Source organism: Pyrgilauda ruficollis, unplaced genomic scaffold (genome assembly GCF_017590135.1).
Source record: "Pyrgilauda ruficollis isolate IOZ18807 unplaced genomic scaffold, ASM1759013v1 scaffold30, whole genome shotgun sequence".
Lineage (NCBI taxonomy): Eukaryota > Metazoa > Chordata > Aves > Passeriformes > Passeridae > Pyrgilauda > Pyrgilauda ruficollis.
Window position 1 is genome coordinate 924001 of NW_024524378.1, and position 14883 is coordinate 938883.

At 40.8% G+C, this 14883-nt stretch overlaps 1 protein-coding gene across 2 annotated transcripts in view; it reads left to right on the forward strand.

The window, feature by feature from the left end:
* Positions 1-14666: 14666 nt before the first annotated feature.
* The window catches only part of LOC121356893 (cytochrome P450 7B1), a 124912-nt gene continuing 124695 nt past the window's right edge, over positions 14667-14883 (forward strand). For both annotated transcript variants that reach the window (XM_041473771.1, XM_041473772.1), the window contains exon 1: positions 14667-14854. In XM_041473771.1, the coding sequence (XP_041329705.1) occupies positions 14760-14854 (95 nt within the window). In that variant the 5' untranslated portion in view covers positions 14667-14759. The remainder of the gene's footprint in view (positions 14855-14883) is intronic.

Sequence of the window (14883 nt, forward strand, 5' to 3'; positions counted from 1 at the left end):
TATCAGTAGACACCTACATATTCACTTTTGTCCATTAAAATACGCTTAAGTGTCCTGATCTTGAACATAATAGGTTGTGTTGAAATGGCAGATGATGTGGCAGGAGCCACACTGAGATCTGACACTGGAAGCCAGGCAAACATTACACTAACCAGAGGAAAGGAGTGGATGGAGAAGGAAGTTTTAACCTTGAGAATGGCTGAAAGCATGTAGGAACTGTGTCTCCTTCTCTTCCTCCCCACCCTACCCTGAATAAATTGGAGAAAGATCAGGTGAGGTAGCCTACACAAAAGACACTGAAAGGGATATCATAATGCCCATTTAGTGTGGTTTCAACTTACATATGCAGATATATTCCAGTTCATATATATAGACAAGTCAACCCTTAGAAGTATTTGTGCTGCTAGTTATTAAAAAACAACAACAACAAAATAAATCTAATATAACTAATATATAAAAAAAAAAAAAAGTGATTTTTAAATCTTAGTGCTATTCCTGCTTCTTGTATCTCATCTGCAGCAGTGCCTGTGAGAATAAGGGAATGATACACATTCAGAGGCTGATGGTAAACAGAGAAGATAGTCCTCAAGGTTCTTCATTAGCAAAGAATACATCACATTTCCAGATAGCCCTTTTGCTGAACATGCTGGGCCATCTGCTCATGAGGCTTTTGGTTTCATTTCAGGCACAACTGGCTTCAGCCCACCTCTAGCAGTGAATAAAAAGAAAGTTTCTAAAAAATGAATTACTGTCCCAAAACACAAATCACTTTTTGCAAATGTTGTGATAAAGTTTCCAAGTAATGCAAAGTGGGCTACCATATGTGCAAACCTCTGTGGGCTGCTGAGGAGGGAGACATTCTCACTGTAGCTCTCTGTAAATTTTCATTTTAATATACCAGTATTAAAATCTGTATTTGCCCTTCCTTTTTTGTTAGTCACTACTGGAAAACGCTTTTGTTCAGTTTAAATATCCAGGTGTAACAATTGCTTTTCCTTTTCAAATCAGAATGATAATTTCAGTAATCCTAAGAATGCAGCGAAAAGGACACATATTATTTATATAGTTATTTATGGACATTTTTTTGCTGTGCCTTCTCACTTGAAACAGGACCATCATCGACTCAGGATCAGGCCAGACAGCTGCTCAAAATCTCCATGGGTGGGGTAAACTGATTTCTCTCTGTAACCTCTACCACTGCTGCATTACTCTTCTGCTTCCAGAAAACCAACCCCAAGACACAGCTTGAGTTTACTGTTTGCTTTCAATAAAACAAAAGTGTTTTGTTTTGTATTATAGAAAGCAAAGCATGTAAGAACAAATCAAGCATCAGATCACTTGATCAACAAAAGTCAGGTAGAACATAAGGGACACAGACAGGCTCATTGGAACTAAAGACTTCTTCTGCGTGCAGCACTTATTGATGATCCTGTGCCACAAGCATTTCCATCCTGTAAATGGTATCAGAAGGGATTATCAGAGAAAATAAACAATCTGGTTTTGACCTGATGCTAGTTACTGCTTTTCAAAATGCCATACATCTAAAAGAGAGGCTGCCTGAGGCAGAGGAGATGTTGGGGATCAATACTCTGCTTGTCACAGGCAAAACAGCAGGACACTGCTGGGTCTGTGCTGTTGAGTATTACCAGTAACCTGTCTTAAAAGGCATTTCCTGAGTGTTTTGGCAGACTAAGCACTCACTGCTTTATAAGTTTACACCCAAAAAATTGACATAGGTGATATAAACTACCCATACATTAATCTGTACATAATTAAAAATGGCATTTGTGGTTCATCAGTGGCCTCCTGATACTGGAAGAACAGGTGTTTTGTTGATATTTTAAGATCAGGATGATCTTTAAATTTGAAATTCTCTCTCAGTGCTATAGGCTGCTGACTGCCAAATTGCAGCACTGAGGAGCCTTTTAGCAAGGGAGGAGGACAGTGCAGGCTGGGCTTAGGAAAGACACTTGACTTGTTTTGACTGGTTTGAGTAATCTGGAATCTAGTTCCATGCTCTGTTGAACCTATATTACCTCTTGGTCAAAACAAGCACTATCTGTGCTAGGCAGCTGTTTATAGAGGTGTAACATCAAATAAATTAGTGGACTTGGACTGCTCAGTCTAAGCTGAAGAACTGAGGCTCTTGACTCTTCAATCTGAACAACCTCGCGGTTGAAACACTCTGTCAGGGAAGACAACTCCTTCTGTACAGCACTGTCTGCTGAGATGTGTGAAAAGTCTAACATTGCTATGACCCATGATATTGCCTTTTCATGGAGAACTTCAGCCTTGGGTGACACTGATCTGGCACCTTCCCAAGCACGATGCTGGATCAGACCCAAAGATTTAAAGTGGAGCTGAGGCACCCAGCCCTCAGGCTGGAGCAGCTCTTTGCCAAGATGTTAGAGCCAAAATACAGGTATACTTTGGACTCACATGCTCAAAGCTAAGTGTGACGACAAAAACCTTTCAAGGTGAAGGCTAAGGGTCATGTGTTTAGCAGAATCAGACATTTCTAACTTCAATCATTATTACACATTAACAGGACCTGTAAATGCGTATGGGGGAGGGTATCAATAAGTATCAATAGGAGGGTATCAGTATAGTTACAATACTAAATATTGCAGTAAAATCAGGTGTTTGGGAAGGACCACACTTTCTCATTGTTCCAAGCAGAAGCACAATATCCCTTGGAAACAGGAGACAGCCTTTACACAAATTATTCTGTAACCAATTTCTGCAAGGATCTAGTAGCTTACACTACAGCTTTTGATAGAAATAGCTTCCTAAAAGAGTGGGCCACTTGTGACAGCCAGCATGATGATATCTACTTTTCAGAGTTCTGGGTCACAGCCCCATCCTGGCTGATCTGTATTGGAGATGAGAGACAGAGAGAAAGAGAGAGAGACTCCCATGCATAACCAGATGATAAACGAAGTGATTGTTGCCTCACTCCATTTGCTGTCATCTAGAGATGATACATTAGTCAGAAAATGGAAAGTTATTTGCAGACACTTTCAACACAAGTCCTTATTTTCATATCTGCAATAAATAACACTAATTGTTAAGCAATGAATGAGTGAGAGGTACCAGAGTTATTCACATCTAGGTGTAATTTCAGAGTGTCTTTTCTCCTGTCCACTTCAGGAGACAAACAGCTCACTTGAAGCTCAACATGTTGCACAGCCAATAAATCACAACATAAAATACCTTAATTTAGTGTCAGTTAAATTTCTTTTTAAAATATAAGTGAACTGACACACTGAATTTTATTCAGTAGTTTTTTTCTAGAATTTCCTACATTTTTCCTTACAAAAACAGTGTAGAAAGATGGATACTACAGTATGGAGAAAATATTTGCCTAGTATTTGACTTTCTGTAAACTTTTAAGGGCAAAATTATATGATTCATAAAAGAAAAAAATACTTAACAATTCCTGCACATATTTTACTGCTTTCAAAACTGTTGAGATAGAAACTTACAAAGGTATCAATTTTAATAGGTGTTAGAATATGCCATTTTCCAGAAGATGAATAATTATACTATAACACTTTTCTGCTTCATGAAGATTTCCCCTGACTTTGGTAGGAATTCTAAATGTGAAAGACATATAGGCTCAAGTCCTTGGTGTTGCTCTCAGTGCTGAAATAGTATCTGTTACAAGAACAAAATTTCCAGCAGATGCCTCTCACTATGTCATTGAACTTCAGGAGTCTCTCAATTTGAGTTCAATGAGACCATTCAGGCTTTTAGAGATAATGACAGTGATATATGGAATGAAGACCAACTTTTTTCTAAAACATATATATAATGAAAAAAAGAATAATTTACAGAATGAATTATTTTATTGGGATATTTAAACAAGTAACCTAATAAAAACAGATCCTTTATGCAAACATTTTTTGTTCTCCTCCAAAGGCCAAGCACTGGATTAGAAATCTAAATGGAAATAGAAGTAAACTCTAACTGAGAGAAGCTCAAGAAGCACAAAATTATCAGTTATTCGGTACCACTAATTAGGTAGTTCCTTTACTTTTTAAAAGTAAATTGCTATTTACTTAGGAAAAAAATGCACGGAATTCTAAGGATAATTCCAATATAATACCACAGAAATGTAAATAGGTGTCAGCTAAATTTCAGAACACAAGTGAACAACAAATTCAACAGAAAATGATCATGGTATCATTATAGTTTCAACCAGCCTCTGTAATGTAATATAAAATTGGCAATAGAAAAGAAAAGGCGATAAAAAAGTCTGTAAGTTATCAGAAAAAACAATGGGAAAGACTTGTTTTTCAATTAAATGGGACCTTTACCAAAATAAGGAAAGTAATATGATAATTTGTATTCTGAACACATACAAGTTTGAAATTTATAAAGGCCTATTAAATATATATGTCTATTTAGTGCTTGTGAATATACTACAAGGGCATAATGGATGTTGGGATGGCACATCTTTGAAGCTGATGCAAGTGGTTACTACTGACCTTCACAGGTTCTCCTCCTACAAATGCTGGAGCAGTGATGCTTCTATCTGGAGTAATGGGAGAGAAAGGAAGTCACAGCCCAAAACACACCTCACCTAGAAATTAAAACTAAGGAAAATGGGCAAGAAGATACCATTGAGTTCTCGGTGTTTCTGGAAGCAGAGGCCAGCTGTGATCCCTCTAAGTGTTCAAGGCCGGGTTGGATGGAGCTCTGAGCAATGTGTTCTAGTGAAAGCTGTACCTGCTCACAGCAAGGGGGGGTGGAACTAAATGATCTTTGAGGTCACTTCCCACCCTTTCTAAGATTCTAGGATCTACAAATGAGAAACTGTCAGAACATCAAACAGAGAGCAAAGGCAGGGAATGGTGGACCTGGCAGAAGAAACAAAATAATGGCTAGAGAAAGGTTTGGAAATGCAAACAATGGAAACACTCAATTTTAGTCTGAGCTGGAAATCAGGTCTTTGTTCTCTGTAGAGAAAAGGTTTGCATCAAGAAAATGTCGTAACCCATTCACCACCAATTTTCCTTCCCATAAGGAAAAAAATGTCCCAAGATTACAGATGTTTTTCAAGGCAAACATTTATTTTACTTTTTTAAATACTTCTTTTCTGGTTTGGGATTTTTATTTATTCCCACTTGCTTACATTTATAGTAGCTATTTATTGGATTGGTGTTATTGGCCTGGTTTTCCACACTCATGTGGGATATGAACAGAAGACTGCTGCTTTGGTTAAAACACTGACATCTGCATCTGACACTATATTATTTTCATGCCTCCAGCTTTTGCAGAGTATAACTCAAAGTATGAAATCGTCAGTTGAGTTAAAATGTGGGTAAGTCCACAAAGCAGCTGTGACTGAAGGAAAGTCCAGGGGGTGAGACTGAGTTGTACAGGGGGGTTCCTCTGTTGAGGAAAACCTGCAGCAGCCCCCAGCCTTGTCAGGATTTGGAAGCCCTCAGCAACCAATCAAGCGAGGATGGGGCAGTGCCAGGAGCAACCATGGGAGATTTAAATGGTTCCAGGGTGCAGGAACAACCTGGAGTGTGGCACATCAGTTTGCACAGCAGTTCACAAAGGAAGGGCTCCTCTCCAACCATTTGTGTGAAGCCAATAGAGACAGAAAATGGACTAAGTACCTGGTAAGGAAGAGCTAAGAGATCCTTTTAGCTCCAGTGTTTAGCTTCCTTAGTTGAGGTGTTGACATGCCATCAAGCTCCATTCCCTGTAGCTGCCAGGGTCACTGACCCGGCCATATCAGAGGTCTCCAGCCAGCCAGACCTGCTGATGGCAGATGTAGCTTTCCAGGTCACAGGCTGCCAGGAGTGCCTGAAGCTTCTTTGCGAGGTTGGGATGACAACCAAGAGCTATTTTGCAGAAAGTGTGCTGTGTTTGAGGAGCTGTGCTGCAGGTGGAGCTACAGGAAGAAGTCAACTGGCTGTGCAGTGTGTGAGTGAATGAGCAAAAGAGAGATCAATTATTTTCAGCAATGCTACAGTCTCAGACTCCCCGGAGTCTTGAACCTCCATTGTGGTGAAGAACAGAAGGACTCGGAGCCCTGCAGGGTAATTAGGGTAATTAGTCAAAGGACTGTTAGCCAGGGGTCTGATAAAGATGAAGGCTGGAGGTGCATCACAGCACGTACCAGCAAGAAGGTTCCTCTTCCTCTGAATTTGACAAGTAGGACTGGTACCTTTTACAACAGGTCTGGGGCTCTGGACCTAGAAGGCCAAACAACTGATGAGGTGGGGCAAGATCCTTCTGGGATGGTGGGGCCTCCTGAAATGACACCACCTGCACCCTGCATCAAGACCTCCTCTGCTAACAGGAAAAGAAGGGTAGTTGTGATAGGAGACTCCCTTCCAAGGGGAGTGGAGGGGCTGATATGCAGACCTGACCCAACTCACAGGGAAGTCTGCTGTCTCCCAAGGGCTCGGATAAGGGATATTACTGGAAAATTCTCCAGTCTACTAAGGCCCTCTGATTACTATCCACTATTGGTTGTTCACATTGGCAGCAATGAAATAAAAAAACAAGAAGTCTGAGAGCAATCAAAAGAGACTTCAGTAACAAGGTACACATGGCCTCAGTTTCCTGTTAGGCTATAACAAACCTGGAAAGTAACTGTGGGCATAGGCTGGCTGCATACCTATTACCTTTTAAAGAATCCCTACCTTTTAAAGAATGCATACCTTTTAAAGGTGCTCGCTTCACTCTTTAGGGAGAAACTGAGATAAAGTAACTTCTGAGGTCCCATTTCAAACCTGCCTTAGTGTCTCTCCACTTACTGGAACACTTAATTTAGCAAAAGTATCTATTTAGGATAAAGTCCAAAGTACAGACTCTGCCCCATACTCCACCCAATTCCTCTAATCACACCACCTCCCATAGGTGTGCCCCACACACACATTTAGCAACCCAAACAATTTTACTGACTTCAGGTTTTGACAGATTTACAGTCCAAGATCACAATCTGAGCAACATAATGATGGGCCATTAGCCTATGCCCCAGGCCTGCCCTGAGGCCTCTGGCAACAGGAGTGTACCTGCCCCAGGAACAAGCTGAGCCTTGCTCACTTAATATTAAAGGAATCATTCCCATTTGGTTTACTTTGATATGGGCAATTGAAAACTGGTGGATCTGGAGCTGATTCATGGGCAAATCAAAAGTATTCACCTCAAGAATGGGAGGGTCAGTCCAAAATAGGTAGAAGATAGATAGGAGAAGAGTCCAGATAGGTAGAAGAAAGCAACTCCAGGATTTAATCTGCTGGTGAGCTTTAAGATTCTGTATTGGCTTTGAATGAAGCCATTCCCAAGCAGAAGAAACAGTTAAAGTAATCAACATAGAGAATATTGGAAAAGAAAGACGAAACACACAAGTCTTCTTGAAGTACATTTAATTTGGTTTTTAAAAGTCAATCATAAAAAGTGCTGGGTAATACCAAGTACCTTTGACTTAACTGATTGCACATTAACTCTAAGCCAATGACTGCTAAGCCAAATTTTGGACTCTCCAGATAAGTTTCAAATTTACTGTGCTACAATGTTTTGCTTTTTTGTTTTTCACAAAGTTAAGCTTAATTCAAAATATTAACTATAATAAAATACAAACACAAATATTTTAAATAATATCTTAATGCTGTGACTGATCAGCAAGATCACTAATACCATGCAATATCAGAGGAACGAGCACAGTAGTAGGTTAACAGACCACAAAGAATACAAATTTAAAAGCATGGTTTAAAAAGCTGTTGCACCAATACATTGATAAAATGTGTTCCAGAAATTATAAATAATAAGAAAAACTGGTTGTTCACGAGTATAGCTAGCAACTTGGGAATCATTGTCAGCTCTTGTCTAATATAGCAGGATTTAGAAATTGTGTGGCTGAGTCATATTACTCAAGTCACATTTTAAGTCTATGTGAGCTTTTCCTCCTTCAAACCTTATTTGTTAACTGCATTTCCTCGCAGTGTGAATGTTAAAACACAAATATATGCAGCATTTGGAACTGCTGCATATCTCCACTTTTTTACATAACACAAAATTTTAGTTGATAATTCCGCTGTGTTTTATTGCTAATTAATTTCTATGTAAGCAGTAACTTAACATTGCTCTTGAAACATTTTCCACTGCACTTTGATCTGATCAGCACTGCTCCACCTTGTTTGCTCTTGACAAGACAGCTCACAAGTTTTTGAGTGTATTACTGATTTTATTTCAGTTTAGGAGATCTAGTCTCCTGTTTAAACACTTCTATTTTTTAAAATGTATTTGCCATATGTATCTGCCCTGTTTTGCAATGGTTAGCATTCACGACATGAATCCTTACTCATTTTAGGGCAATACCCCAACCACTAACTTTATCTGGTTTGTGATTGAGTATTTCCTGCATTTCCCTGTGTGGGGTTTCAGAAGTGTCTGTGGGCGGAATCACAGTTGTATGATCATTCTTGACAAACTTGGTCATCATGACAAACTTGTCAGGATTTTACTGTCTCCTTTTTCACGGTTTCTACGTCTAAGCATTTGGCTCATATAATATTCTTACATCACAGTCCATCAATAACACACTTTTTAACAGTTCTGGGATTTTTCATCTACAATCTTCAACCATTCGTTCTTCTCACTTTGGTAACCACATACTCTTCTGACTTTCTCTTGAATTGTTTCTGCTTGCAACAGGGATATTCACCCTACTGCTGACTGTCTTTCTAATGGGCAGGACTGTGAGAGATGCATCTTTTATGTTTTCTTTACATACATTCCGTTTTCTCTCCTCCCATCACTTCTCCTATTTTCCAGTTGGAGCCATAGCTATGTTCAGTACTCCAGAGAAATGAAAAATGTCCAGATGTTGTTTATATACATACACCTGCCAGCTAATGAGTTAATACATGATATTTGTTTTCATAATAGTACAAACACTTTTTAGTTGTCCCAAATATTTGCTGCTAGCAAAGACTGCAGTATTCCCAAGGCAAATCAAACTGAATTATAGCATTGAAGAATAAAAAGTGCATTTTGAATGTTACAAAGTCAGCTATTAGAAAGTTAAAAAATCCCAGTATTGTAGGCCTTTGATCAAGGTAAATATAATGTAGTTACATTAATTTTTTTACCATAATTTTGCCATAATTAAGTGCAGGGAATACAGCATTCTTCAAAACTTTGTTAGGCTACTCAGTGCATACAACTGAGTACCTTACTATATTGCAAATATAAATCCTGCTTAGGGTACACTAGCATTAATATTTTCATGGATGCTCATCAGCAGGGAATTTAAATGCTGAGTTTTTTTATGCTAAAAGTGCTTTACATGTTCAAAGGGCAAGTCCTTAATACACCAGTGTTTTTGTAGCTAGATACTATAGATATATATTGCTTTTGATGGGCTTAGCACTTTGTCAGACCTAAGCTCTCAAATTGACCTGAAAAATGAGGGTCTATCATATAATTAGCTATGGTATGGTGGTACAGAAATAATCCACAGAAATAGATGGAATATAACTGTGAAGGAAAATCTTTAGTTAAGTTAGCCAGGACAGCCACTGCTCTAGCAGTCATCCCCTTACCTCACCAGGTTTCCATCTACAACAAAGAAGAAGTAGGGGTTCTCCAGTCTCTTTGACTACATAATCTAGGTTTCTCTGTAAAGCTCATTTCTACATTACTTCCTTGTAGATACATGTATATATTAAAGTTTTCACTTTAGAAAAAAGTGAATATATATACATACATGTATATATATATATACATGTATATATTAAAGTTTTCACATTTTCACCAGCATGAAAATGTGAAAATTCTTCCACATGGCATCTGTAACACAGCTCCCTTTTCATTTAGCTCCCAGAACAGGATGCCTCACTTCTCCATAGCCCACATCTTTGATTGCCAGTCTATTTTCTTGCAAAGGTAAAGACTCAGATTCAGAATGAGTGGAAACAATGGCTTATCTGGTGGCATGTTAACTATTCTTTCTTCTCCTTCAGTGAATGAGTTTTATGCCAGATTAGGAAGTAACCAGATCTCACTGTGACCACATGATAGCTATAACAGAAAGGAAAAGATGGTCTTGTATGACTTCTGGCACAGATGGCAGTATGGACAAACAGGACCATATCTTTTGAGGCTCTGCAATTGTACAAAGTAAAAGTGCAGCCAGGAAGATGTAGCATTTTCCGTTGGGCCCTTCTTATCTTGATTGTCTTGCCCATCACTTTTATGTTTTCTCAAAGTCAATTTTTGACCCAAATCCCTTTCTTCTTTCCCAGTAAGACTCAGCCTGCAAACTGTAGGAACCACTTCAGAGGTTTTTTTTTACCTAAGTCCTCTTGGCTTCTCCTCTCCCACACTGCCATTCCCACTCATTTCCCATTCCACCTCTGTTCTTGGATTTCACGTTTGAGTCATATCACAATTCCACATCTTAATCTCTACACTGTGACAGCTGCCAGTCTGTCACATACCCCCTCAAAATATTTTCTATTCTTACTGTCATCTCCTTTCCTTTGGATCCCAGACTTCATTTTGCCCATTTATCCTCAGTTTCCCCTCATATGTTCCTAATCCTCCTTTCTTCCCCTTCCTGGCTCTCATTCATGATCTCTTTGTCTATTCAGTTCCTGTCCTTGCCCCTGTAGACCTCTCAGCTTCTTTTTTTTTTTTTTTTTTGATGAGTCCATATGTTGCTGTATGTAGCAAGTATGTGTTTGGCATGGCATTCCACATGATAATGGGAAATGGGACCAAGACATTTGATGTGCAGGGACGGATGAATGGGATTTCTCAGCCATCTCAGCGTGGGATCTTGTTCAGAGCTCAGGCTGATCAGCTGTGATTGACACAGGAGGCCATGGGAGAGAGCCTGCAGCGCTGTCTTACAAAAGCATTAAATGCAGATTGGTGTGTACTTGAAGGAGAGAAAACAAAGTGAGAATCGAATTATTAGTCTTGAATCAAGCAAGATTTAAGAGGTCTGTAAGCCTTTTCATCCTACACTTAAATCACTGCATTTCCCTTTGCCTGTATTCTAGCAGGAAGGGAGACGGAGAGCAGGGAACAAAAAGGCTTTTAGTTTCATTGCCCTGAATTCAGCCTGATCTCTATTAGCTCAGAGCTTCACTTCCAGAGAAAACAGCTGCTGAGCTAAGAGCTGGAAGCAGACCCAGTTCCAGGGGCATCTTCAGAGAATGAAGCCCCAAAGGTCCAGCAGGTCATTAGAGTGTACAAAACCTCTTTTCTTGTGGGGCTTATAACCTAAATAAATTTGGACAGATTATCTTTGACACAGAGGTTAATTTGCTGACCCCATTTCAAAGTCTAATGCCTCTGCCATTTCTCAAATCACTAAAAATGTTACCATGGGTATTTTCTTTAGCATTGTTCACAAAAATACATCAATTTTTTTGTTGTTGTTGAAATAATTCATGCACATTTGAACTGAAGGCAAGAATGGCCTTGCAGTATTGCAGCTGCAATGATTATATCAGACCAAAACTATAAGCTGTTGAAAATAACTTTTGAATGAGTAGTGCTGGGTGAGTGGAAAAGTAAGTAAGCCATGTTCCCGCTGTTGCTTATAACACATATGTCACTGGTGTTTCAATGGTAGAGAATCTGCTCTTGTCTAAGACTGCAAGTTTAAATCCTTGTGCACATGAAAGCTACCCAGTAGAACAGGCATTTGTCCATGTGCTGCATATAGCAAAATCACACTGTGATGTGTAAAATACTGTACAGATTGCAGTATATACTGTTCAAAGTTTATTTTGAGTCTTCTGCATTTTCATAAGACAAAAAAATATGATCTATATCATCTTACAACATTGGCAGTATGAAACATACACACAGTATGCATTTTGAACTGTAGCATATGTACAGAATGTTCACAATTTAAACAGGAGAAATGTAGCTGAGCATGTATCGTCTATCTATCTATCTATCTATCTATCTATCTATCTATCTATCTATCTATCTAATCTATCTCTATAGGCTTATTACCAATATATTAGGAACCTCTCTGAACCCTTTCCAGCTGAAAAGCCCTCCAAGCTTACCTTAAGAATTCTCCATCACTCCCCCCACTCCGCCCCACCCCCAAACTCCTAAGTACTTGCAAATGTTTTCACCTCTCTCCAGCCTCCAGCTGTTTCTGGAAGTTTTCTAATACATACAAAGGACACATGAAGAAATTTGTTAAGGAGCCACTACTACCGTGATGGAACAACAGAAATTACACCCCACCAGTAAGGATAACAACTGGACACAGCTGTATCCAGCTGGAGAGTAACATTATCCATTTCCAAATATAACACTATTTGCATTCTTTCTCCTCACTTATGGCCATGCTGCAGCAAGAACTCTATAAAGAGCTCACAACAGCTTGAAACTTAAAATCTCTCCAATTCTTAATAAACTACTTTCCTAACAAGAGACCACATCGCTATAAGCCTAGGCTTGCACCTTCTGAAAATTAAATTAAGTTCCTCTTTCCTGCTAGAGCTATATTAAAGGGAACTGTTCAGCTTCACCCTCTTTCTCTGGTTAGCCGAGATGCCAATATCTATGGATACATCTATTATAATTTTAACTGGTACGTTATGTGTAAATATCATCCAGTTGGATTTGCATTGACGTAATTCATACTATATATAAGACATCAAACTTAAATATGTTCTAGCTTCCAGCTCTTTGAGATGCCTTCACTAGTTAAGAATTTAATCCATCCACTTGGACTTTTTAAATGATTGACACAGAACAGTACTTAGCATTTCTAGGGACTCAGGATGTTTCAGGGTTTGCTCCCTGTATTTGAAAGTGCTCGTGGTGTGGTACAAAATGGTTTTTGGTGTGGGGGTAGGTTATTTTTCATCTGCAGCTGACCTGAGACAGTAACTTTCAACCAACATGAAAAGCACAAACTAAAAAAGATTGTTGTAACCCTCTTCACACCCTTTGGCAGAACTAGGGTAATCTTGGTGTTTTGATGTTTTGATTATGGGTGAGGGCTTACTCTCGCTGCCACAGCTATTTAATTGTATGTGGACAGTTATTTCTCAGCAAAGTGAACTGAAACACTAAATTTTCACAGAAGAGGTCACTTGGAAAATAAGTAATATTTTACAGTGTAATGTCTTACAGTGCAATGCTTTTCAGTTCTGAATTAGTCCTTTTCCATGAATTTACAGGACTACTAGCTAAGAAACCCCTTGGGATTCCCAAGCTGGGGATTTCAAATACAGTTACCTGCAAGAAGTTCTAAAGAACTACAAGTGAAGCATTAGTTTCTCTTATGGTTTCCCTCCATGAATCATATTGCACAATAAGGGTGTCTGATTTTTTTGGTCTCAGGAGGGATAGACAGATGATGGTTTTAAGCAATGTTGCTCAGATTTGGGTCACTTTTAATGTGGGATACACTACTTAGATTTTTCCTAGTTAACACAATGGCATTTTTAAATACATCACTGCAACTAAAAGGAATGTCTGAGGAAGAAGACACACAGCTCTGATGACTCCAAACCCTCAGATATGCCTCAGGCGCTCAAAAAATCATGAAATCTGCTAAGGAAGGTGCTTTGTTAACTGGCTTTTTTATCTGCTAAGATACATTGGGGACTCTACGATTCTGAAAAAACTTGCAACAATTAGGACAAGTCAGAAGACTGGTGTTCTACAGTTTGTTTCCAAGATGAAAGGAATATATAAACCACCAAGCATTGCGAAACATACAACATACGATAATGCATGCGGCTGAAAATGAGCATGAACTTGTCTGTCAGCATTCAACCGAACCAAATTTCAAAACCTGAAGGATCTTATTCCATCTCTCAGTGTGAATTCTCATTGAAGAGTATCTTACACCACAGCAACATTTGAGTGTACCTCGTACCAAATGGCAGTGGAGCGGTAAGGTACTGCTGGTGCCCTGGTATTTTGTTAGTCCCTGCCCTGCCACGAAGTATTGAACTCCCTGGACCTCTTTGCCTCTCCACCTCATTCCAGTTCCTCCCGCTGGGGATGCCCCCATTGCCTGTTTTTTGTCTCTCACCTCCTCTTTCCTCGCTTGTACTCTCCGTAGCACCCCAGAGAGGCTGGCGCAGTACGAGGACTGGACCCAGTTTATTCTCACACAGTGCTAAGAACCAACCCTCGCTATTGGTTATCATACCGCAGATTAACTTTTATGAAGCTGTGGGATGTTGCCTTGCTTTTTAATGGGACACATATCGGGTGTATCAAAACCAAGCGGAGGTCAAAACCTGCCATCTGTCCGAGTCTGGCACCGTTCGTTCTGGGGCACGCTACGGCCACTCCGCCATCCGAGGCCACGCTTGCGGGGCACCGAGACCCTCCCGGGTGCCGTGAAGGCTGAAAGGGATTGAAGGGCGGGGAGCCCTGAGACGCCCCCACCATTCCCGGGTCTCCGTCCTGGCACCTTCCCGCAGCATCGCAGCGTTTTCCCGACAAGCCGAAGGCTGGGGCTCCCCCTCCGCCGCCGCCGGGAAGCCGCGGGGGCGGGCGGGCGCGACCCTCCCCGCGCTGGGCGCTCCCCGGGGAGGAGCCGGCCGGGTCGCACCGGGCCCGCTCGCCAAGTCCGGCTCCGAGCAGCCAAACCCAGCCCCCTGGGTTCGGGGTGGGCGGGGAGGGACGGCCGACCGGGCGCCTCTCCTGCCGGGAGCGGGAGGACGGGCGAAACTTTCCTCCCCGGCGGCGGCGGCGGCGAGGCACCAGCAGCCGCCGAGGCGAGCGCCGCCAGCATGGGCCCCGACACGCTGCCGCTCGGCACCTACGGCGGGGCGGCCGCCGCCGTCCTGCTGCTCTGGGCCGTGTGCGTGCTCTGCAGGAGGAGAAGGTACCGGGGCGGGGGGCGGCCGCCGCATT